This window comes from Antechinus flavipes, chromosome 2 (genome assembly GCF_016432865.1).
Source record: "Antechinus flavipes isolate AdamAnt ecotype Samford, QLD, Australia chromosome 2, AdamAnt_v2, whole genome shotgun sequence".
In the NCBI taxonomy this organism is placed as follows: Eukaryota; Metazoa; Chordata; class Mammalia; order Dasyuromorphia; family Dasyuridae; genus Antechinus; species Antechinus flavipes.
The window spans coordinates 43270057-43297402 of NC_067399.1; the positions used below are offsets into that span (position 1 = coordinate 43270057).

The window sequence follows — 27346 nt, forward strand, 5'->3', positions numbered from 1 at the left end:
TGTTGTAAAAAATTACCCTGGCATGGATTTTGTCAATATAAAGTTATTATTAAATTAAAAAAAAAAGAATGTTCTATGTGCTACCAGATACAAAGACAGATATAGCAGTCCCTGACTTTGCTGAGCTTACAATCCATTTGAAGGACGATACAACACTTAACGTGGAGAATAATATAAGCTAGGAAATGAGGGGACAAAGAAATAATCTAAAGTGATCTAAACAAATTTACAGAGGGAGAGAATACTGTCTCCTAGAGTAGGGGGTCAAACTCTAATAGAAATCTCATCCCTGCCAGTCTCATACTGACTTAGAATACCTCAAATTAACATTATTTATATCATTTTGTATTTTTATTTTGTTTCAAATTTCCCAACAAATTAAAATATTTTTCACTTGTTAGATATTTTCCAATTAGATTTTAATATGATTTCCTCAGGCTAGGAGAATGGCACTGTGTCCTAGAGGATTTGGGAAAGGCTTCAAGAAATTAGGAAGCTGAAACTGAGTCTTGAAGAGAAGGTTTAGAGAAAAGAAGTTAAGATTTGAAGAGAAAATTAAGAAGTCATATATTTCAGGTTATGGAAATAGGAGACTGAATATTGAATTTAGTGTCCAGCTACTTGTTAGGTCTGGTTGGACTCAAATGCTTGAAGAGAAATAATGGGGAAAAAAAGTTAAAAAAAGTAGATTGGAGCCAAATTGGGTAGAATCTGATATACCAAGCTAAGGAGTTGGGACTCTGGCCTATTACCATGCTGGGCACAACAGGACACACAGAAAATAAGTCAGTCATCATCCTACATTCCCAGAGTTTATAATTCAGATAAAATGGTGAAGCAGAGATAGGTAAGCTGGCTTATCATAGATTATATTAGAATATAATTGAATGATATAGATAAGGAATTTTTGTAGGAGAATTGGGTTTTGAAATACTGTATATGCTCTTAGATATAGTTACTGTTGGAGTTGATTTTGCTTATTATTATTATTTTAACAAAGGAAGTCTAACAATGGCATAGGAAGCCTTATCCAGAAATAATTATGATATGAAAATAAAAAGCAGTAATATACTATTTTAAAAATTAGAGATTACAATAAATCATTAAAGATGAGTGACAGAGGCCCTGAGTACTAGAATTGTACAGAGAAGGGGAAGATCAACAGGAGTTTGGTTGAAGAGGCGTGAAGAGGCCAGGGGAGACATTCTGAGTGAGAGAAGAACAGCATAAGAAAGACCTAGGGTTGAGAAAGATGAAACTATCAAATAGACCAGACTGACTAAAGCAGAGGGCTGCTAATCCTATTAAGAAACTGTAGAAGATGAGTTTGGATAGTGAGGATGAGGTTATGTCCTAACTGATAAGGATCAAAAGATATGATCTATGCCCACAGGGCTATAAATTCATGCATATCCTTTGACTTTACAATACCACTACTAAGCATGAATACCAAAAGAGATTTTTTTTTTTAAAGGAAAAAGACCTATATGCACAAAAATATTTGTAACAGCTCTCTTCTCAGGGCAAAAAATTGGAAACTGAGGAGATGCTCATTAATTGGCCAAATATATTGTGGTATGTAATTGTCATGGAATGTTATTGTTTTATGGGAAATGATGAGCGGGATGCTCTCAGAGAGAAACCTGGAAAGTCCTCCATGAACTCAAGCAAAATGAAATGCACTGTGTACAAAGTAATAACAAATTCTGGGATAATCAGCCATAAATGACTTTGCTATTTTCTGCAGTACAATGAGCTAGAAAAATCCTATCCTTTCCAGAGAAGATACTGTGTCTGAATACAGGCGTTCTAGCGCTTGCGCTCTCTCTCTCTCTCTCTCTCTCTCTCTCTCTCTCTCTCTCAATATAATTTTTCTTGAGTTTTTTTTTTTTTAATTAAGATAGGAGGGCAGGTAGGTGGCACAATGGATAGAGCACCAGCTCTGAAGTCAGGAGGACCTGAGTTTAAATCTGACCTTAAACTCTTAATACTTCTTAGCTATGTGACCCTGGGCAAGTCACTTAACCCTAACTGCCTTTGCAAAAAAAAAAAAAAAAAAAAGAAAAAAGAAAAAAGAAAAAGAAAAAAATTAAGGTAGAAAATCTGTTTTCTTTCACAATATAACTTTTATGGAAATGTTTTACATAATTTCATATTGTGGCTTCTTAATGGGGATTGGAAGTGGGGATAAGGGGAGGGAATCTAAAACTCAACATTTTTAAAACAAACGTTCAAAAAATTGTTTTAAATGTAACTTGGAAATATTAAATAAATAAAGAAGCTTGAAACTCTTCTCCACCCCCTCCAAAAAAAGGCTGAGGTTAGATTATAAAAAGCCTTGAATGTCAGATTCCAAAGTAAGGAATTATCTCACTGGATCCTGCATAATGTCTCCTCTATATCATTTTCCTCCTCTCCATCGCTACAGCTGCCCCTCTGGTTCAGCTTTCATCATCTTGCTGGGAAAGCCTCCTAATTGGTCTCAGGTCCTTCTGCACATGACAGCCAGTTAATTCTCCTTAAAATATCTTCTCTTTGAGTGGGAAACCTTCAGTAGTAATAGTATGCATTTTTAAAAATAAAAGTCTTGTTAACATATCTAAATTTAAGTGAAAATAAATTCAAGCTTATCCAAGGTCATATGACCAATAAATATCAAAGGCAGACTTGAATCATAGTCTACTTAATTTGCCAATCATTGCTCTTTCCAATACACCAGCGCTTGGCACATGGTAAGTATTACATAAATGTTGTTTATTATCATTATTGTTATGATGATAGGAAGAATTTGACTGGACTTGGTGATTGGTTATGAGAGATGGACAGGGAGAAGCTATAGGAGACAAACAAAAGTGTTGAGTTTGGGCGATTGGGAACTCCTGACAATTTATTCGTGCCCCAGCTGTGACCTGCGTTGGAAAAGTTTGGTTCCCTTTTGATCTGGGATATCACAGGGACCATAGTGAGGCTCCTGACACTGTTATTCTTCTTCCAGTCCTAAGGCAAAAAAAGGTAGTACTCGATGGGGAGAGCAAGGAGACAGTGCAGCATCAGTCAAATATCCACTGCCTCAGATGCTGCCACAGATTGGCACACCAATGGGCTAGGTTAACCACATGGTTAACTGCTCTTTCCTGGATGTGGAGCAATAGCCAGTTAAGACATGTAAGGTTTAAACAAAAAGATTCTAGGAATGAAACAGGTAACCCATATTTCAGGTAGTCTTTTGGGAGGGGCCTTGGAGGATACCAGCTAACAGAGGTCATCAGATGAGACAGATTATTCTACAGAATAGAGCAGGGCAGCTAGGTGGTGCAGTGGATAGATTGCCAGGTCTGGATTCAGATCTAAATTCAAATCCAGGCTTCCTAGTTGTGTGACTCTGGGCAAATCACTTAATCCTGTTTGCTTCTGTTTCCTCACCTGGAAGTTGAGCTGGAAAAAGAAATGGCAAACTACGCCAGTGTCTTTGCCAGAAAACCCCAAATGGGACCATGAAGAGTCAGCTATAACTGAATAACAGAACAGAACTTCAGGCATACCATTTTGGGTCAGCCATATCTTCTGTTCATGGCTGAGCATTCTGTTTCTGACATCTCTTTGGTAGCAACATTGATGCCATGGTAAAACCCGGGCAGAGGTCTAGGAAAATGGAAGTAGCAACTTTCAGACAGGACAAGTGGTGGAGAACCACAACAGTCATATGGGAAGGAAACACTGATTGGTTCAAAAAAAAACCCAGGAGAGAATCAGGATAGGAGAATAGTATCCCTACCAGGGATGAAGTATGGAAAATCTCTTCCCATTCCATGGGGCAGAATCCTTTGGGTTTTAGGATCACAGATCTAGGATGAGGCATTTTCTTCCTTTTTTGCTCCCTTTTTTTCTTTCTTAATCTTACAAAGTCACCACTGTAATGATTAGGAAGAATTGAGCTAGCCTTAGTCAGTAGAGAGGAGCTTATTTCCACTGTGATGGAATCTTAACTGTTGCCCAGCTTCAATAATCTTATCTGTCTGTCTCCCTTCCTGCCTTCCCCCCCCTCTCCCGCTATCTCCCCCCAAGCTCATTAGAATGAAAAGATCATTAATAACCTTTTCCCAGGTATACCTTATCTGAAATAAATACAATCCAATCACATCACAGGGACTTTCCCCAAGCATCCTTATATGAGATTGTCCAAAATCTCATCTGAGATTATCCAATGTTTCTACTCTGCTCAATTCTCCTGTTTTTTTCCTTCTCCATACAAACACTTGCCTCACTTTGGCGGGTTGTTTGTCTTGCTTAAGGAGGAGGCCCATGGGATGAATCATCCCTTATCCTAAGTAAATGCCCATGTTTAATTTGGAGATGGTCTGAGCCTAAATTCTTTCAGAGATGACACCATAGCCCACTCCCTGGTACCCCAAGATATACCCCAACAACAGAAATCAGGGCTAGGAGGAATCTGAGTATTCCTAAAAAAGGTAGAGGCAATTGAGGTCAACATAAAAAACTGAGGCACCTCCAGCCAGCTCTGCTTTGCAAAGCCTCCCTGGATCTTCCGAGAGCCACTTGAAATCATGGAGTTGTAGTAGAGAAAGAATCGCCACCATATGGGAGAGAAACGAACAAGACCATGAGGTTACTGGCTTCAGTGGAGAGCTACAAGGTGAACAACTCAGACATTATATCCCTTGCAGGATAGTTAATAAAGTAACACACGGCCTTTCTGTAAGCTTAAGGAAAGCAGCTTCGACACTAGTTTGCACTGATTATATTGAGACCTCAAGTGTAACAGTGTACACAGAAAGTATCCCATATAGTATATACACAATTCTGACATAAGGGGTCACTCATCTGTGATACTGTGATTTCTTTCTTAGGGTTTTGTTTTATTGATGCACAGGACTCAAATTTGATGATACTCATTCTGGATTTAAATCACCTCCTCTATTTCCAAATTTGTAATCAATTTTTATTTTGGGAGCTTTTGCTTTTTTTCCCTTGGAATTAATTTTTTTCTTTCTGGTTCTAAATTTGAATTTTTTCTTACATATCTACAGGAAATTACTTAATTCTACTTCAAGTTTTGATTTGAATTTTTTTCCCCTTTTATGATACTTATCAGAGGGCAGAATAGTGTGTTGGGCCTAGAGTCAGGAAAACTCATTGGGGACAAATCTGGATTCTTAGCTGTGTGATCCTAAGCAAGTCACTCTACCCTATTTGCCTTAATTCCCTTATCTGTGAAATGAGCTGGAGAAGGAAATGGCAAAGCATTTCAGTATCTTTGCCAAAGAAACCTCATATGTAGTCATGAAGAATGAGATAGGACTGAAAAAAAAATAACTGAGCAATAAAATATTGTACTTCATAGGATTCCAGATGTGTTGTGCTTATGAATTTTATTGACAACTAATGCTTTATACCTGAAATACTGCATTGCTAGAAATGAACTCAGCTTTTAGTTGTGTGCTGCTAATAACATCATTGCTTATTTTCTCATGGGACTGACTTCCTGAATATTGCTGTCTTTCATATTGAAACTGTTGGTACACACCGTGGAGTTACTATTGTTTTCATCTGCATAATAAAATTTTAATTAAAATTTGAGCAAAATAGAGGCCAAAATTTTAGAAAAATAGTGTGAATTAATGGAAAGAAAAATATCAAGAGGTCTTTTAATCCTTGGAGTAGATTCTGGATATAAAAATAAAGACATTAACAAAACACTGAATTAACTTATAACAGGTTTGGAGAGAACTATGTGTCATCAATGACTTCAGATTAGGAACTCCTCCTTTCTCAGGTTCTTTCTTTCTTTCTTTTTTAAATAATAACTTTTTATTTTCAAAATATATACAAAAATAGTTCTCAAGATTCACCCTTGCAAAACCTTGTGTTCTAAATTTTTTCTCCCTTACTCCCCCCGCAACTCCCTCCCCTAGCAGCAAAGTAATCCAATATATGTTAAACATGTACAATTCTTCTATACATATTTCCACAATTATGCTGCACAAGAAAAAACAGATCAAAAAGGGAAAAAAAGAGAAAGAAAACAAAAAGCAAGCCAACAACAACAAAAAAGGTGAAAATACTATGTTGTGATCCACATAGTCCTTTTTCGGGAAGCAGATGGCTCTCTCCACCACAAGTCTATTAAAACAGGTCTGAATTACCTCATTGTTAAAAAGAGCCACGTCCATCAGAACTGATCATTGCATAATCTTGTTCTTGCTGTGTACAATGATCTCCTGGTCCTACTCATTTCATTCAGAATCAGTTCATATAAGTCTCTCCAGACCTTTCTGAAATCATCCTATTGATTATTTCTTATAGAACAATAATATTCCATTACATTCATATACCATAATTTAGTCAGCCATTCTCCAATTGATGGACATCTACTCAGTTTCCAGTTTCTTGCCACTACAAAAAGGGCTGCCACAAACATTTTTGCAAATGTGGGTGGGTCCCTTTCTCTCTTTTATCTCTTTGGAATACAGACCCAGTAGAGACACTGCTGGAGCCAAAAGGTATACACAATTTGATAGCCCCTTGGGCACAGTTTCAAATTGGTCTCCAGAATGGTTGAATAAGTTCACAACTCCACCAACAATGTATTAGTGTCCCAGTTTATCCCCATTCCCTCCAACATTTATCATTATCTTTTCCTGTCATCTTAGTCTCAGGCTGTTTCTTATGAATCAATAATTGATCATTCAAAAAATCTCTGAGATAGTAATGGTACTTGGAAATGGATCACTATGCATCTATCTGAAGAAGAGGCACTGATAAAAAAAAGAACATACATATCTATAACTCTATCTATAATAGGCCGGGAATATCTACCTGTGGACAAACTAAAAAACACAATAAGTAGGGGAAAAGATGATCCTTCTACAGATAGTCTTACAAATTTTCACATTACAGGGAAATTAGTCATTGTCCAAATCAGGATTCTTCTCAGGAAAGGAGCCTATAGCCTTTGGGGAAATACTCTGTTTAAATTTGGGCAGGTCATGCTACTAAAAGACTTCTAGAATTGGCAAGGTCTGAGCCACACAAGGTAGGTAACTGCTATTCCGCAAATAAGCCATTCCAGCCCTTGGCTCTGGGCATTTTCTCTTTCTGTCCCCAATACCAGGAATGTTCTCCTTCCTTAGCTCTACCTCCTAGTTTCTTTAGCTTCTATCAAATGTCAACTAAAATTCTACTTTCCACAGAGAAGCTTTCCCCTAAGCCCTCTTAATTCTAATATCTTCCCTCTGCTAAGTATTTCTTATTTTTCTTGTATAGAGTTTGTTAGGTATACTTGCTTTTTTGTTATCTCTTCCTTGGGTTCTGAGCTCTAGGGACTGTCCTGTGCCTCTTTTTTTATCTCTAGTGCTTAGCATAATGTCTGACACATAATAAGCACTTGATAAATGTTTACTGATTAACAGCTAACCAGCGAAAAAGCATACAAGGTCTATGGACAGAGACTGGAGAATACAGATTTTTAAATCCTTTCATGACAATGACTGTGAAGAAAGGACACATTGGCAGTAGTTAGCCCCATGCAAGCTTCTAGATAAATTTAGCAAATAGGCCAGGGACCCTTTGATTTTGTACTGTGAGTCATTTCTTTATTCCAAAGCATGGAAGTAAAAAGGGCACAAACTCAAAGTGAACGTTAGAAAGAAGAGCACAATCTCAAGAAGTAGACAAGGTCAGAATAGTGAAAGTAGCCAAAGGTCTAAAATAACCACCACTTTAACACTAGAAGAATAACAATGATAAATAATTATATAGCCCTCTAAGGTTTACAAAATATGACATAAATATTTCATTTGGACCTTACAATGGCTCTGGGAGACAGATGCTAATATTATCTCCATTTTACAAATGTGGGAAACTAAGGCAGATAAGAGTTAAAGGACTTGCTGGAGTCACACAATTAGTAAATGTCTATTAGAACTAAACAAGGACAGTAGTGCTAGTGATTGTGGAAGAAAAGAAGTGAAATTAATGAGCAGGTTAACATCACAAAAACCCCAAATCATCCAATATGGCCTGAGGATTTTGACTTTGGTGTCTCTCTCTCTGGTACTGGAAAACTGGAAAGATCAGTTGTGAGATAAATTCAGGAGGACAGGTGCTTTCTCATTGCTGCAAGGATTCAATGGAGTGGGGTGTGCCTGAGAAGCTACTCACAAAATCTTGCCCAAGTGCATTTCATTTTCTGAAATTTATTTGGAGAGATTCATTTGTGATAGAATCTATCCAAATGAACTATTGGCCTATGTTATACAAGAGTCTAGCAGTCCATATATATTTCCTATAGTGGTAGTATAGAAGAAGAAAGAGAAAATATAAACGTGTGTTCACTACCAGACTTTGAACAAGGAAACTGAAACGGATAGATAGTATATGACATCAAGTATTCAAGATGCTCTGGATCTTCTGATAGCCACAGCCGGGAAGTCTCAGTGTTGAATTTATAGATTAGATTTTATTGGATTCCTAGCACAGAGGAAGATAGCTTTTATTGTCTAGCCAGATTTTACCAGTTTGAGCACATGACCCAAAGAATCTGAAGGCAACCTGATAGTACTGGAGATATGAGCCACGGGGAGGTGCTAGAAGATTCAGATGATCTTCTTATCTTTGAATCATCTAAAAAATGATGGTCTAATTGACAAAGAGCAACCTGGCAATGCTTCTGACATTTACATGGGACAATGTCTTAGCTAGATTTGAGCCCTGACCCAGACACAAGCATTTCTGACTGGTCACCTCTATAGAACCTTTCAGACTAAGGATGTTTTTCATTTTTTAAGCAGCCATTATGTTGACAGTGTCAAGAACTAGATAATCAACCGGGTGGCACAATAGACAGGAAGACTTGAATTCAAATCTAGCTGCTCATACTTACTATCTATGTGACCCTGGACAAATCACTTAGCCTCTGCGTGCCTCAGTTTACTCATTTGTAAAATGGAGATAATAATACTCCTCATTCTTAGGGTTGTTCGGAGTATAAAATGTGATGATATTTGTAAAGCATCTTGCAAACCTCAAAAGATTATATAAGTGTTATCATTATTAAAAATTAAGCTATCACTGGGAAACTACTGCATTATCTCACTTGTGTATTTACAATTAAGGAGAATCAGAAGCAAAAAGGCAAGATAGGTCAATTTATGCTGACACAGCTGAAATAATTTCAAGAATGTTGAACTGACAAAATACGAAGCAAGTCTTCAAGTCTGGTCAATGGCCTCACGCATTCAGCATACAGAGCCACAAAAGTCCTTTGTTCTGCCTATGGATGCTAGCCTGGAAGGACTGGATGCAGCCTGCCTGAGAGTGACGGTCATCAGGGAAGATGGATGCCGTCACTGTCACAGACATAAACACTCACAGATTGGAATTACTGGCTTTGAAATGGGTCGTCACCAAGAAGTTCATAGGCTGCACTTGCCTTTGGTTAGGAGTATTTCTATACTATCATAATGTAAGGACATGATAGTTTTGTCCTATGTGCCAATTAGACCTAAACACCTAAGGGAGGCTGCTGACTTTGCCCAGTCCTCCCTCCCTTCGATCTAACTCACTTGCGTGTCACAGCATCACCTGCAGGATGTCACGATTCTCTTTGAAAACAAACAACAATAAGGCTGTCAAAGGAGACTTTGGACTGTGCTCTATATACTGTGCACAGTGCTGCTATGGAGGCAAGAGGAAGGGTCCCTGGGATAGCGGGATGAGCATTATAGATGGCGATATTTATTACAAATGATGTCTGTTTGCAGATGATAAAATGTATTTAGGATCAAATATCCATTTCTCTGCTTGGCATCTACACTTAACCTGGACAACCTGGCTTCAACTTACCTTCTTATGCATGTCTTCCCTTCCCCTATACTAACCCTGGTCTTTTTGCAGGTCCTCCCTCAATACTCTCCTGTATCTTTGTGTCCTTGCTCTAGCTGTACCCCCTGCCTGGAATATACTCCCTCCTCGCTTCTACCACCACCACCCATCCACCCACGACCACTGACAGGCGGCTAAGCCTTAGAGCCCTGGGAATAGCAGACTCTGAGACACCACCACCCCCAACCCCTGTCTGCTTCCAGCCAGTCCACCGTGGACCTCATCAAGGGAAATAACCCGTGTGGGAATCGAAGCTGGCAAACCTCAGGTGCTACAACACTTATCTTCTCAGCAAATGCTGAAAACCCAGAGGAGAATTTTCTCACCAATGAAGTCCTGGGCATCATTAAATCATTCAATATTATAAATGTTTTTATCAATGGCACTAAAAAAGATGAATTACAATCTGCTTCCCAGCTGCACCCCAAGGATCACTACCCTTTTCCATGTGACTAGTAACTGAAATTGCCAGAGACGTTTCCCTCTATTAGAATGTAAGCTCTTTGAGGGCACAGACTGTCTTGATTTTCTCTTCGTATCCTAAGCATTTACCATAGAATTTGGCACATAGTAATGCCTAAGAAATTCTTATTAATTTATACAATTATTATGTAATTATATAATTACTATTATACATTATTATATATGATATAATAATATAATAAAATATATGATATATAAGTATATAATATATAATTAAATAATATTAATTAATAAGAAATTAATGAAAATTCATTCATTCATTCCAAAGCCACACAGTAATTTAGTTTCAGAGCCAAGCTTAGAAACCTCTTCTGACTCCTAATTGAAAGTCCCATTTTGCTTCTTTGCTCATTACTTGTATCTCCTAGTTTAGTATGGATTAATTTGTCTGATCCATTGCCATGCGACTTCTAGCAGGCTAAATCCAAGTGAACAAATTTTAGTTGTGGGAGTGGGGTAGAAAGGAAAGAGAAATAAAGACACCTAGGATTAAAATTAATTCAATTAAATTAATTGATATAATTAATAATTTCTGCAAAGTTGCAGAATCTTAGATTTACATAAATCATAAGTATTCCTATGTATAACCAACAAAATTCATCAAGAAGAATTGGAAAAAGAAATTCCATTCAAAAGAATCATAGAAATTATAAACTACTTGGGAGTCTATCTTTTAAGATTCACCCAGGACATATATGAATTTAACTGTGAAACATTCTTTGTAAAAATACAAGACCTAGATAATTGGGGAAGAAATTTTTCATAGAAAGGTCAAGCCAAAATAATAAAAATGATAATACTATCTAAATTAGTTCACTTAATGCTGTACCAATCAAACTTTCAGAAGTATTTTACAGAACTAGAAAAAAGTAACAATTCATATAGATAAACAAAACTTCAAGAATATTAAGGATAATAATGAAAAAATGGGAAGGAAAGGAGATAGATCTATACTAAATTATACAATCAAGCAATAATCATTAAAATGATTTGGTACTGGTTAAAAAAAGAGAGACAGATTATGAAGAGATTAGGAACATATACAGAGAAGCATATATAGTAGCCTAGTGTTTAATAAGCCCAAGGACCACAGTTGGGGGAAGTACCCACCATTTGACAAATTTTTTTCCAGAGAAAACTAGATGGCATTCTGGCAGAAATTAAGTATAGACCCATATCTTGCACCACATACCAAGGTAAGTTCCAAATGGATATGTGACTTAGATTTTTAAAGTCTTGTTACAGAGAAATTAAATAAAGACATTACATTTCAGATACATGGATAGGAGAAGAGTTCATGACTAAACAAAATCAATAGTGTTTCCAGAAATTAGATACTGAAAAATAATTTGCTCCTCACGACAGAGGAGGGAATATGATGATAGAATGAAGTAACTATTTGTTTGTTTGTCTAATTGGCTTACTGTATCATAACAGGGGAGGTTCCTTATGGTAGGCTGGGAAAGAGTTAAATGATTGTGATGTAAAAACAATAGACACCCATAAATCACAGTTTAAAACAAAACAGATTTGGGTAACTTCACAATCTTTCCTAGGGCTGGCTGTGTCCCAAGACCTTTCCATTAAAGCTTCCATCTTTCTCAGGCTGAGGCTACATCTCCAGGTGCCTTTCTATTCAGTGAATTGAGAGTCCACATAAGCTTACGTGTACAGAGACAGACCTCTAGTTCTCTTCAAGGGAGTGGGAAGGGGAAGGAGGACAAGACGCTGAGTGTCTCCTGGGTGTTTGCTCCTCCAGTCTCCTCAAGAGAATTCATCCACAGAATTCATCTCAGCCCAGCTCAGGGAAGAAAGACTCTAGGTAAAGCCAGGCAACAGGAGACGATGCCTATTGAAAGAGGAAGAATTGCTAAAGAAAGTTCCTCCCTCCAGTTTTCTAAGTGACACTCCCCTTGGCATCAGAAAGCTGCCCGGGCAGCATTGTGAGCATCAGGTCGGACGTGGAAGTGGTGTCCTTTTGCAGGGCAAAGAGACCTATACATGTGGACTGGGCAAGATGCCAGGGAAACAGAGCCAGTCAGTAGTGTTCGTCCCGTGCCCCTTCTCCAAGCAGCCCCATCGCCTTCTGCCATCCCCCTCCTCTGCTCCTCAGCCATCTTCCTCATATCTCCCAAGGGCTCTGGGGCTCTGGCTACAAAGGGGAGAGGAGAAGAGAGGAGAGGAGGACAGAGGGAGCTATGTCAGGAATGTGGCACCCCACAGAAGTTAGGGCACTGGGGGAAAGGGCCACTGAGAGTAGGCAGGACAGTAACAACAGTCACCAGCCGGAAGGGCATTGTTGAAAAGCCATGAGGGGGAGAGAGGCAACGGCCAGAGAAAAGGAGAAAGGCAGGACCCAGAGACTCCCAACCTACAGGTTCTCTCTCTCACTCAGCCACCATTTCCCTCATTCCCATGGACCCTTGGTATCATCAAACAAGAAGCCTTCCCGGGCCACCAAAGATTTGTGCACAAAGCAGCCATCATGTCACCTCTAGTCTGGGAGACCCAGGAAGGAGACCCTTGACAGCTAGTGCTACTGCAGAATGAGTCAGAGATTGTCAGAGCCAAATGTTCTAGTGAACTCAAATCTGAAATATGGGAAACATCCAGTCTTCTGGATACAGGAGAAAGGCTGGAAAAGAGAGGAGGAAGGGTAAGGAAGAAAAACAGTGAGTTGGAGGAGATAACATGCCAGGGGTGCCCTATCTCCTCCAACTCACTCTACTTCTAGCCAAGGACTTCTAGGAAATCAGATTTCAAAAGTAGCTTAGGCTCTGACTATGGGTAATTTTCAGCTCAGACTCACAGCTCCCTGCCCCTGTCTCTGTGTTCTACCCCTGGCACACCTTACTTGGACTGCATTCTGTTGGTCAGGTTTGTAGTAGCCAGGTAAAAGGCTCAGACAGAAGGGGAAGGCAATGTTGTGGGGTGGGGTGAGGAGGATGAAGGGATAGAATGAGGAAAATCACATCTCTACCTAGCCTTTCTTCTTTTAAGAGCCCCTTGGGTCTTCTACTTGCTCCTTTCATATGCTTCCACACTATACTTCATATAAAATCTTTTAAAAATGTTAATTAAATTTTTTTTGGTGGGGAGAAGACAATTGGGGTTAAGTGATTTGCCCAGGCTCACACAGCTAGGAAGTGCTGTGTCTGAGACCAAATTTGAACTCAGGTCCGCCCAAATTCAGGGCCAGTGCTTCACTTCATGTTAAATTTGTGAACACATCTGATCATCCCCCTATCTCTCCACACCCAAACCAAATCCTTAGCTGCCTGAATTCAAAAAACCATGGGAAGATGAATATGAACTGATCTAGAGAACTAAAGGAACAATTTATACAATGTTAGACTAAACAGACAGTAAATGAAAAGAGCGTGAAAAAGAATCTGAATTTGGAGTCCCTAGAAAATGTTGGAAGGTTCTAGAACAGATAATGAAACATACCATAATACTCATGGCAGAGAGGTGGGACACCCCTAGGATAAATCATCTGATATAGCCATTGTATTATTTACATGTAATGTGGTTCTATGCCTTTAAAATTTTTTTTTAATCATTATTTATTTACTTAACTGCTTATTTATTTATTTAATTGTTTTTGCAGAGGCAATTGAGGTTAAGTGACTTGCCCAGGGTCACACAGCCAGGAAATGTTAAGTATCTGAGGCCAAATTTGAACTCAGGTCCTCCTGACTTTAGCCAGTGCTCTGTCCGCTATGCTGTCTAGCTGCCCCTATGCCTTTTTTAAAAGCAATTTTTGATTTTATTTATCAATTCAGTGAGATTTTGCTTTCAGTTTTGATCTTTTCTTTGACTTTTAGAATTTTTATTTTTGTGTTTAGCTGGCTGTTTTGTTTAAATTATTCAAAGATTTTCCCATTTTTAAACCACATGCCCAATTCTCTGATCAGCTCTTTCTTCTGTTAATGAACAAATTGGGAGATGGACTTCCCTTCCCCCAAGAATGACTGGTTATATTCCAAAAGTTTGGGTATTTTGTCTTTTGATAGTATTACTTATTATTTCTGTGATTTGTTCTTTGGCCCCATCATCCTTTGGGGGAGAGAGAAGGGACGCGGAAGAAGAGAGAGAGAGAGAGACTGCTTTCTGGTGAGGTAGAGAGTGTGCTTGAGACTGAACAAGCCACTGGGCCATTCATTCGCCACTTCATCCTGGCTGGGTCGGTTCAGAATGTACTTACAGCAACAGAAAATTCCAAAAAGGTTTGGAAGTCAACCGAAGAAATATTTGTCCTTCACCTAACTACAGCTTGGGGAGATCGCCATGGCGTTGCTGGGTAAGTGACTCCTCGGGCTCAGGCCACAAAGCAGCCGACGAGGCAGGCTATCCAGCAGACTTCCAGCTGAGGTCCTGCCAATGATCAGGGACAGGTTTGGGGCAGGCAGAAGGCCTCTCTACCTGCTCTAGCACCAGACACAGTTATTGGTTCCCTCTGCCTTCCTTGCTCCCACATGGCACCAACACAGAAGGGCACGGGACACAAGATTCCTTCCAAGGAGGAAAGTTCTTCCCTCAAATTTTATCCCATTTTAAACCTATAACACTGATTCTTCTAATCTGAAACACGTATTTACTTTGGATTTTGGACAAGTCTTTCTTAACCTGAACAGTCTTGTTCAGTGGTCCTGAAAGAATTAGCTTCCCGCCCTCTCCCCAGGTCAACTTCATTGCCAGGCTCTTCAAAAACTCTAAACGTTGCTCTCCAGGAAGGACTTTTCACATAGCAAATGAACTCTGCTGATAGTAGGTGGGTCTGGTTATGTGTGCATATGGGTTTGGGGGCAGGATGGGAGTTGGGGCAAGGAGGATCCATCACAGGATTCGACCTTTGGAGTAGGAAGGGACCTTATGGATCATCTAATGTTACTCTCTCTGCAGATGAGAAATCTGAGACTTGGAGAAGTGAGCCCTCATTCTGGCCCAAGGTCACAGAGACAGTTAAGTAGAAGTGGGATTTATACAGGTCCTCTGGTTCCAAACCCAGCCTTCTCCCCCTGGCCTGGCAGGCCCTGAGCATAGTCAGAACTAAAAAGTGAGCCCAACCACCCATGAAAGCCAAGGTAGGTCACGTAGCCTCAGGCAAAGACATCCGCAGTACTGGGAAGGACAAAGAGCTCTGGAAGTAGGCTCCATAGACATTCAGTAGGTTTTATCGCCATCATCTGTCATTTGAGTCCTCCATCCACCTATCCATTCAAAAATTTATATTCCAGGCCTACAGATGCCTCAGGTATTCTCAGAGGGAAGCTGAAAGTGGGGAAGAAACTTCTGATGACGTTTGCAGAGGGAGGAGGGGCAGGCACCGGTTTTATAGAGAGAGTATAGCTAAACTTTGACCAAACAACTGATGTTTATCAGACACTTTAAGGTTTACTAAGCACTTTCCTCATAACTCCTGTGAGACAAAGATTGCTTTCCTTATTACTGATGAGGAGGCTCCAGAGGCAGAGGTGATTGGTTAACTGCCAGCAGTAGGATTGGAACCTAAGCCTCCGGACTCTGTCTCCTCCATTTCACACCATCTCTCCTTCTAACAGACATTTCTTCTTCTGATACTCTGAGGTCAGTGGCTGATGGTAGTTGAATACAGAAGCAATCTCTTGAAACTCAAAGTAGGGTAAGCCCACAGATGGTGACCCCTATTCAAACCTAGCTTGGGAACCTGCAGTACTTGGAAGCAGCTATCAGACTTTGCCCTGGATCAGACATTGTGGGGGTCCTGAGAGCCTGCAGGTTCCCCCCTCAGCTGTCCTTGAGATACTGCAATAACACAATACTCATTCCCTCCAGAAAACAGCATGCAGAAAGGGCAGCCAGATGGCACAGTGGATAGACTACCAACTCTGAAGTCAGGAGAACCTGAGTTCAGAGTGATTTCAGATCTCAACAAGTCACTTGACCCCATGTGCCTCACCAAAAAAAAAAAAAAAAAAAAAAGTAAGCAGCAGCACGCTGAGTCTAGCCCTAATAGAAAATCTAAAGTCAGGAACAGGCTAGAAGAATGAGCAAATAATAACAAAATATCATCAAAAAAAGATATGGTAACATGGCATGTTACCTATTTCTTCACTCTCTATGAATTCATATAAGTCCTCCCAGAAGTCATCTCTTGCATCATTTCTTGGAGTACAATATTATGATGGAATAATATAATGTATTCAGTCATTTCACAATTGATGGATACCCTTTCAATGTGCAATCCTTTGCTACCTCAAAAAAAGCGTCTCTAAATATTTTTCTACATATGGATCTTTCTTTGTTTCTTTAATCTCTTTGGGGTATAGATTTAGTAATGGTACGAGTGGGTAGCTAGGCGACACAGTGGATTAGGTAATTGGCCTGGGAGTCAGGAAAACTGAATGAAAACCCAGCCTCTGATACTTACACTCAAATACTCTGTCTCTATTCTAGCTCAGGTCTTTTTACTTAGACTACTGCAAAAGCTTATGGATGGTTCTCTTTGCCCGCAGCTTCTCCATTCTCTAATTTATCCTTCACAGCTGTCAAATTAATTATCTTAAACATCTGACTTGATTATGCCATTCATCTTCTAACTATTAAGCTCTTACTATGTGCCAGGAATTGTGATAGGAGCTAAGGAAGTGGGTCCCTACCCTCAAGGAACTTATGGTCTAAAGTGTGAATATCAAAAAGGCTATAAAACCTATATGCCTCAGTTTGGCCTTTCAATACCTGCCTCCACATTCTGGTCCTCACCTTTGTTTCCAGTCTTAGTTTTCATTACTTCCCTTCACATATGTACTCTCTCTCTGCCCTAGTCAACTGACTTGTGAGCTGTTCTGCAAGTACAGTTCTCTTCCACCTCTGCACAACCTGGTTCCCTTTTCTGAAACACCTTCTCTGCTTCATCACTAGTTTTACAGAATCCTCCAAAGCACAAAAGTGCTCCTGGGTGCCCAAGAGCATCTTATTTTCAGGTCCTTTATCCTTTGTGAAATTATTTTGAACAAAGGTCACATTTGTCCATGAATGTACGTGTTGTATTTCTCCATTCCTTGCTCCAAGAGAAAATAAGATCTTTAATGTTGGTGTGGGTTTGTTTTTGGACTTCTAGAACCTATTACACTCTTGAACGCAATAAACAAATGCTTGTTGAATTGGATGGAGTTGGATTGAATGCTGTGAGGAAATCATGGTACAGTTCATTAAAAACAAAAACAAAAACAAAAACAAAAAAGTCTTGCATTAAGTACCTCTTAGGTACAAGGCACCAAAGGAGCTTTCAAGTTACCCCAGAATGTCCCAAAATATTTGGCTAGAAAACAGTTACTTAGAATTTTGACTGGTTCTGTATCTGCTCATAGCTGTAATTATGGCATCTGCTGGATAGGAAAGAAGCTCCTTTGCACCCAAGGTAAAGATATTTTGGCCAAGTGGTCTCCCCACTCTCCACTTTCTTACTTCTTCCCCTGAAGTCCTGAAGCTAGGAAGCTTAGTGAATAAGGTCCTAGGTCTGGAGTCAAGAAGATCCAAGTTCAAATCCATCCCCAGGCAATTATTAGCAAATCATCTACATGCTATCTGCCTCAGTTTCCCCAACTGTAAAATGGAAATAATAATAGCACCAATCTCCCAGGTCCAGGATCAAAGGAAATAATAGTTAGGGATACTTAATAGATGCTAAATGCTTCCTTTCCTTGCCTACAAAACAGCTTTCCTTGGTCTCTGCACCTCTCCTAACATTTCATCTATCTCTGTTCCACCCTAAATATACAGGTAAAAAATGCAAATTAGAAAGGATTAACTTAGGCGGCAGAGCAGACATGTAAATAATCCCCGCTTAAGGCCTATGAGTTCCTTTTCTCCCTCCAAGCTTTCTCTTTTTTTTCTTTTTCTTTTCTCTTTTCTCACTCAATTTGCTCCTCTGTGGAAGGCTCCATACTTGTAAGCAGACACAGACACTGAGCGCTTTATCTGTAGCTTGTTTATTATGCTCAAAGTGGTCAGAGTCCCCCTGGTCATAGGAGAGGCCCTGACATAGGAGCAGCTTGCTCTGGGGTCTCCAAAAGGGGACATTACTTGGCCTGGAGAGGCCCCAGCTACAGTACACTTGTTTAAGGTAGGCAGACGTAGGACTTCTGTGTATTCTTTCTAAGTTACAACCTGAAAAACCCAGCTTTCCCCGGGCGGGGGTTTCAGCATGACTAGGTTGGGAAGGAGGCCAGGAGAGGAATTCATACTATAAACCTGAGAGCAGAAAATCCTCCTAAAGAGCCTTCTACCTTCCCTCTCCCTCTTTTACTCCTTGTCTGACAGCTTTTTCTCCTCTTTAGAATCTGTCTGCTATTGCCTTCCAGGCCAGCCAGCCACTACCAAACAAAACCCAACTCCTGGTACCACACCCTCTCCTGGATCACAGTGAGGCAGCCCCACCCAGGGAAAATGGGTGCAGAATGTTAGGGAGGGAAGGTGAGCTATCCAAGAAGGCATACTAGAGCCAGAGGCTCCGCCACCAAGGAACAAGGGAAGGATCATAATCTCCTAGTTTTCCTGCTTTAGAAAAGGCCATCAGATTCAGCTCTCATTTTGAGGAGAACTGAGGTCCAATGATATGCCTCAAGGGGCCGAGGGAATAAGAAGAATTCTAACGCAGGTTCTCTGACTCCCAATGGAGCACCTTGCTCACTGTGCCAAACAGTGCTGGCCGTACCTGACTGCCAGAAGAACTGCAAAATATCAAAATACTCATAACAGCATTTTTTTTGGTAGTAGCAAAGAATTGGACATAGAATAAGTGTTCATTGATTGGAGAATTGAGGTACATGGGGCAGCTAGATGGCGCGGCCCATAGAGCACCAGCCCTGAAGTCAGAAGGCCCCGAGTTCAAATCTGGTCTCAAACACTTAACACTTCCTGGGTGTGTGACCTTGGGCAAGTCACTTAACCCCAATTGCCTCGGGGAGGAGGAGGAGGAAAAAAGAGACTTGAGGTACATGAGTGAAAGACTAGTATCGCTCAAGAAATGATACTAGGAAGAATTCAGAGAGGCATGGGAAGACTTATGAACAAAGCAGAAACAGGAAAATAATGTACCATGCCATAGGACTACAGTAGGGTAGGTGGAAAGGGCCTCAAGACCCATCTGCAAGTGCATCCTGGAGAAGAGCTAAGGAAGTTTGCCTTTTTCGCTCTGTAGAAGAAGGAGACTGAGTGGGGAATATTGCATATATTGTCAGACACATTCATTTTGTTAATTTTGCGGAAATGCTTTTTTACTTCTTTTTAAATTTTTGTTATAAGGGATAGCTTATTGGATAGGGGGAATATTCAAAAATAAATGTGATGAAGCGACAACAGAAATCAAAAATATAAAATAAAACCTCCCAAGCCCTTTAAACATGTCAGCTGTTATTACAAATTCGGCCTGTGATGTTTAAGAAGATAGGAGTCACACAGAGGAGACAATCTAGGGCAGGGGAAGTCAGCTCTGGAGGGGAAGGGAAGCTTTTAAGGGAGAAATTCTGAAGGTACAAAAGGGAACAATTCCAATGCACAGGCAAAAGGGGAGCTTTGTGCACAGACTAATGTGGATGCATAGGGTACTCATGAACCAACTTATATGTATTTTTTAAAAAGACACGTTTGTCTTCCTCTGCACTCACGCGGAGCCTTTTCTTAAACAAATCTGTTTATTCTCAGTAAGTCTTCCTAGACTTGGCTGGAGGCCTTGTCTCCTCCCGGTCTTTGCCATTTCTTAACAAGGTCAATAGGAGGAATGTAAGTGTACCACTTCCTTCAGTCTCATTCTTAGTTGCCCTATCGTATAATAGAAAGCGCCTGCTTCCTCAGAGTTCTCCATCATTTGACTGGCTCATTGCTCAAGTGAGTTCATCACTGACCAATTGTCCTTTTTACATATAGCCCTAAAGATGTGCTGGGATCTTTTTGACAAGACGTTTGCTTTTCTGCTTTTCATCCAATGACCAAAAGTCCCCTAATATTTTTAAACTGATTACATGTTTGCCCACCCACTAAAGGGGTGTTGCCTCAGGCAAACTGTGAAAGACCTGTGCTTAAAAAGGCCAAGGTGTCCCACTGCCTCTAGGACCATCTCCTGTGGTTCTGATCCAGGTCTAGCAAGAGATAGTGAGGCTGGAGACTTTGTACAGCACGGTCTCATTTAAATCCAATTCACTTGCATGTCACGGCATCAGCTCCCTGATGTCATGGTCCCCTTTGAGAACAAGGGACAAACAACTACATTTATAAATGTGATTTTCTAAATATACACAAACACATATACACATACACATATACATCCATATACACATAGATACATATATATATCTCTATCCACCTAACTTCATGTTGCCCCCCAATAGATGTAAGCTCCTTCCAAGATGGGCTTGTTTCATTCTCATTGGAATCACCTCTATTTAGCCCTATATGACACAAAGAGGGCTGATGGGCTTAATAAATGTGAATAAAGTACGGATTGACTGGATGATTGATTTGTGGATGCTTGACTGGCGGGCCCACTCTCCCTGCTCTATGGCTAAGTACCTAATCCCCTTGGGTAGGGCTGGAATCCACCACGATCCCCCAGTTCTGGCTGGGCACTTCCCAAGGGACTGATCTCTTCTCCCCTCCTTTTTTTACCTCAACTACTAAACATCCCCATTTTTGAAGTTGGGAGGCCCAATTCTTAATTACCTATGAAAGCCTAATTAACAAATGGTATTTGCCTTCAAACAACAGGATGTTGATCTTACAAACTCCTCTTTGAGTCATTTGGATTTCTGAGACACCCTTAAATCCTCCCAAATTATGTTTCTCAATTCGCTCCATTATTTTATCCAATCTAATGAGTCTTCACTCAGTTCTGTCATCTGAAACAGCAGAGGTGATGCCTCAAAAACCTACTAAAAAAGTTTTAATTCTCCCTGATAGTTAACATAGAACGTATCTCTCCTCTCATTCCCCAGGTCAGTACCACTGTTGTAGAGTTATTCATTCATTCTTTCGTTAACTTACTCATTTATTCATTTCTCTGACAAAGGCAGTGCAAAGTGTTAAACTTTAAGTGAATAGAGACTTGGCTTTGAATAATCATTCCAAAACTTATTAGTTGTGTAACTCTGGAAAAGTCACTTAACCACTGTTTACCTAAATCTCTTTATATGTACAAGGTGACCATAATAGTAACTACTCAGAATTGTTGTGAGAATCAAATGAGATATTCTTTTATATTACAGCAAAGATAGTACATGGTAGGTATTTAATGTTTTCTTTCTTCCTTCCTTTTTTCTCTCTCCCTCTGTCTTCCTTCCCTCCCTCTTTTTTCCTTCCATCCTTCCTTCCCTTCTTCCTTTCATTCCTCCCTTCCTCTGTTTCTTCCTTCTCTCTTTTTCTTTTTTCTCCTTCCTTCTCTGTGGCAGAAAGCAGGACACTTCCACCATTAATATGTTTTAGCCCAGGCCATGGGTTTTGGCCCAGACTAACTGAGCAGCTTCTCTTCATCGTCAATAATTACTTATTCCCCTTCCCCGCCATAATTTGACCACAATAGTCTTTTTTGTGGGCCAACCACATCTTGCCTTCATTGTACTGAGTCGCTTACCTTTTCGAAATCCACTGGTTTGCACCTTGGATCCACATCAGAATTTGCATCCTGGGCATTGGCATAGGTCACAGTTCCATTCTCCTGAGAATCCTGGTAAAGGATGAAAAGAGAAGAATTTATAGTGAGAAAGGAAGTGTGCAAGGACAGAATCTGCCACAAATCTATCCACATTTACTACAGTAAAAGTACCGATGAACTGAAAGGTAGAGAGCCCAGGTTCAGAGCTGGGGTTCCGTTATTTGCTCCATGTGAAGCTGGAGACAAGTTTCTGGATCACCTGGACTGTATTATTTCTATGATACAGTTGAAAACTTATCTATTAAAGGATGCTGCTTGGTTCAGTGGAAAAAACACTGGTCTCAGAGTCAGGAGAGACCTCAGTTTGAATTCTAGCTCTTACTCTAAATAGATGTCACCTTGAGTCCTTTTCCTTTCTCTGAGCCTCAGTTTCCCCGTCTGTAAAATAGGGATAATACTATCTGTCATATATACCTTCTAGGGTTGTTGTGGGACAAATGCTTTATAAATCTTATAATACTATGTAAATACATGTTGTTGTTGTTAATATAATTAAGACTCCCAGAACTAGAGTAGGAAGGAACTAATAGAGTGAGCCTGAAAACAAGGACTGCCTTTTGGGGGACAGGCAGGCAGTAGAAGGTGGACAAGCTTACTGACAGAGTGGGGATAGAGTCAGAATAAGAAATCATTAACAAGGATCAGGGGGAGCTCCTGAGCCCAGAGCTTCTTTGGCCCTGTCAGGCAGCCATCACTCAGAAGGAGGCCAGGCTCAGGCAGAGACAAGTACCATGAGAGCCCCAGGGCATCTTGCGGCACTATGATCAGGTCTACCTTTGGTGCCAGAAGTTCCCTGGGGATGGAGATGAGGGTTTCTTTTCCTTTTTCTCTTCCTCCCATCCACCCACCAGGGCCATGGTTCAGTGTGCCATTTAGAATCCTGGAGAATTAGAGATGACTTCCTCATCTCCATCAGCTCCCTCTGCCCAGCCCCTCAGCTCAGATGTGAAGGAAGGAGCTAGGAGAGGAAGCTTGTCTCAGTGGATTCAAGGTTATGTTGAATATTAGCAAAGTAAGAAAAATCAAAGGGGAAGCAGAATATACCAGTGAAAATACCCAGAGGTCCAGGGTGCAAAGCTGAGATCAGAAAATTACCTCCCTCCCTTACATCTTCCTCAGTTCAGCTCAAACCTCAGTCAAAGTAGATTCTGAGCAATCTGTAATAAGGGCTTTCTGCTGACTCACTTAGCAAGTATTTCTGGGGCTGGGCCTAGTGCTAAGTGATGGGCATGTGGCAAGTACAATGAATGAAACAATTCTCCTTGCAAAGAACTGATGTTCTCCTCTGTCGGAGAGATAAACAGAAGTCTACATGGAAGACACTGAAGAAAGGAACTATCAACAGACTTGGGAAGAGGCCTGGTATCTACCTTTAATTCTTCTTTTCCACTTTCACTCTGACCCAATTTCAACTAGGAGGAGGGGGTTAGGGTTCCCCAAAGGCAAGGGGAGAAGGGAGTTTTTTACATGGGGCAATCATGTGGGATTCCAGGAACCTCAGGGCTCTCTTCTCCTACCCTCCTCCCTCCATCCCCTGAATAGCTGCTGCTTTTTCTTTTTCAGATTTAATAGTTTTCCCCCCAATTACATGTAAAGAGGCAGAAGCTTCTTATTAGGTTTCCCTTCTCCAGTCCTTTCTACACAGGCTGCCAGGAAGTAATTATCATTACCATCAAGCACTAGCAATTAGTCAACAAGTTTTTATTAAACACTTACTAAGCCATAAACAAAAGTACAGCAATCACTGCCCTCACTGAGTTAACATGTTATAGGAAGAAACAAAACTTACACACAGAAACAAAAGATAAATACAAGGTCATTTCTGGGGAAAGAGGCAGAACAAGTGGTGATTAGGAAAGGTCTGGGGCTTGAGTTGCACTTTGAAGGACACTAGCCATTCTTAGAGGTAGAGATGAAGAAGAAGGGCAGATTGGTCATGGGGCACCGCCTTGGCAAAGGCACAGAGACCAGGAGGCCATGTGTGAAGAACAGTGGGAAGGCTAAGATGGCTTGACCAAAGATTGTGTGAATGGGAATGATATGTAAACAGGGAGAGAAGTCATTACAATCTGGTTACGAAGGGCATTGAATGTCTGTAAACAGGCTGGAACAAGATGATGAAGAGTAAGGAATAACAGAGGAGTTTGTATTTGATTCTGGGATCACGGAGATCCACTTTCAGGGTGACCTGGGCAGATTGCCACTCCAGAAGGATCACCCTGGCAGCTGCATGGAGGATTGGAGAAAGAGGAGACTTGAGTGGATAAATGCGTGAGATGGGAATTGAGAACATGGTCTAGGTGGTGGTGGGTGTGAGGGGAGAGACACCATGTAGGTAGAAGGGATAAGTCTTGGTAAGTGGCTGGATGTGGAAGAAGAGGGAGAGAGAAGAATCACAGATGACTCTGAAAGGGTACAAATTGGGGTGACTGGGAGCCCAGGGGTACCCTTGAAACAGGAAAGCTCAGAAGAGGGGAGAATTTTGGGAAAAGTCAGATCTGTGGAATTTGAGATGCCTATGGGATACACATTGTTTGAAATATCCACTAGGTGATTGTTGATAAGGAACAATGGTTCAAGAGAGAGACGATGGGCAGATGTATAGATCTTAGTGTCATCTCATAGGAAAACTATAATTGGACCTGGGGGAGATAATGAGGTCACCACATATGAAGGTATAGACAGGGAAGAAAAGGGGACTGAGGCTAGAACCTTGGAGTATACTCACAGAGAAGAGGATATGAATGATAATTCAACAAGGGACACTGAGGAACAGAAAAACCCAGAAAAGAATAAGTATCCAAGAGGAGAGAGTGATCAACCAAATACTGCAGAAGTCCAAAAGGCTAAGAGTTGAGAAAAGGCTCTTGAATAATGGTAATAACAATAATAATAATAGACATGAATGCTTTAAGCTTTAAGCTTTACATTTCCCTTGCACAACAATCCCATGCTGAATATACATTGTTATCCCCATTTTATAGGTGAAGAAACTGCTCAGGGAGACAAATGGCTTTTTCATGACTACACAGAAGGACTCGAAGGTAAGATTTAAATCCAACTCTCTTCTGTCTCCCAATTCAGTGTTCTTTTTACTACCTTAACTCTACTGAATATTCTCCCTGAATGTTTCAGAGGATAGAATCAAGTCTGAAGACTTATCTTCCTGAGTTCAAACTTGACCTCAGACACTTCTTAGCTATGTGACCTTGGACAAGTCACTTCACTCTGTTTGCCTCAGTTTCCTCATCTGTAAAATGAGCCAGAGAAGAAAATGGCAAAACAGCCAAGTATCTTTTCCAAGAAAACCCTAAATGGGATCATGCAGAGTTCGACATGACTGAGAAACGACTGAATGATAACATCTTGCCAATATTCTCTCTTCTCTCCTCTACTCCCCACTTTACTCCCCACTCTAGAGCAGGACTTTAACTCCTCATTCTTGGACAAATGCAGTAGCCTGGTACTAGATGTCCCTGTTTTCAAGGCCTTCCCCATTTGAATCCATCCACCTTTTAGCCACTAAGGTGATTTTCCAAAGCACAGGTCCAACCATGTCATCTCCCTACTCAATAAACTCCAGTGGCTCCCTACCACTGCCATGATAAAATACAAAATCATCTGATGTTCAGAGCCTTTCATGACTTAGCTCCTTTCCTCACCCCCTCCTCACCCCACTATCTTTCCAGCCTTCTTATACCTTACTCTTTTACTCTTAGATCCAGGTTCAGTGGCCTCCTGCCTGTTTCTCTGAGACACTTTCATCATTCAACTCTGGGCATTTCATGCTCCCCCTTCTCATCTTCTTGTGGCTGTTCTGGCAGCTTTCTTGTACCAACTTCCTTCAAATGCCAACTAAAATCCCATCTTCCAAGAGAAGCCTTTGTCAACCTTCTTACTTATAATGCCTTCTCTCTTTTAATAATTTCCTATTAACCCATATATTTGTTTGCTTGTGGTCTCCTCCATTAGATTATAGCTCCTTGAGGGAAGAAATTGTCTTTTGCCACTTTTTTGTATCTGCAGCACTTATCATAGTGTCGTGAGCACATAATAGGAGCTTAATAAATGCTTACTGGCTGAGTATCAAATTGAACTACTTGCTGCCCTCTAAACTTTGTATTTTCCTCCCTCTACACTTTGGCTGATGCAACTCTCCTCACCAAGAATGCTCTCTCCTACCAGCTTCAATCTCCACACCCTTCCAGGAAAACTTTATGGAAGCTTTTATAGCCAGGAAAAGGTATCACAAGATTTCAGAATAGATTGACCCTTCAAGATTCTCTGTGTATAAAATCATAGATGAGATAGAAAGGACCTAAAAAATCAGCTAGACCAAGGCTACTTAAATTTTTTCCACTCCCACTCCTTTTTTACCTGAGAAATTTTTATGCAGTCCCTAGTAAACAAAGATATACAAACCAACCAAACATTTACTGATGACAAATCATAATTTCATAATCACCTATATTTAGTTACATGACTCTATATGGGATCATGACCCAGAGTTTAAGAAGCTTTGATCTATACCAGTCCCTTTATTTTATAGCACCTTGATACCCCTCTAAGAAGACCTGTAGGTACTTAAATATTTAACAGAGTGAATGAATCAAACATTTTTGGCTTCAGGAGATGGGGAATTCTGTGATTTAATTGCAATAATTATGCTCAATGGAATAAATTTAATTTAGTATGTAATCTATAATTTAATTCTATATATAATATAGTATATATTTTATAATGGTGTTACATTATAATACATAATAAACTAAATTCTATACCCCCAAGCAAAACTGTAAATGTGTCCTTCCTCTCCTCCCTCCCAGCCATTTGAGAACTCATACAAATATTACTGCCACTCACTCTGGGGCAAAAGGGATCTTTCCTCTTGTGATTCCCAAGCACCACAGGGATTGCTTGGGTAGTTGATGTATCTATGGAAGTGAGATCAACAAGATGATTAAGAAAATCAAAGACTCTAAGAGCTGGGACTTTTGAGGTCATTGAGTAGAAATCCTCTCCAAAACATTACTGACAAGTGGCCACTGAGTCTCCAATTATCAAAGACGTCCAGTGGCCTGAAACTCAAAAAGTTTCAAGTTAAAATGTGTGACAAAGATACAAAGACTCTTTACCTGCAAAAGGCTTGCCCAGCAAGACCCGACCCTTCAGGGAACACTGAACGACTGTGGCAAAGCCAGCATTTCTTTATCTCAGAAGTGGCTGAATGTTTTGGGATAATTCTCTACATAAGTCTAGTGTGGACCTGAG

The 27346-nt window shown here is 40.4% G+C and overlaps 1 protein-coding gene across 2 annotated transcripts in view; it reads right to left on the bottom strand.

Annotated features, from left to right (window-relative positions):
- The window catches only part of FA2H (fatty acid 2-hydroxylase), an 86477-nt gene that overhangs the window by 11431 nt on the left and 47700 nt on the right, over window positions 1-27346 (bottom strand). For both annotated transcript variants that reach the window (XM_051974646.1, XM_051974645.1), the window contains exon 2: window positions 21995-22087. In XM_051974646.1, coding sequence (XP_051830606.1) covers window positions 21995-22087 — 93 coding nt within the window. The remainder of the gene's footprint in view (window positions 1-21994; window positions 22088-27346) is intronic.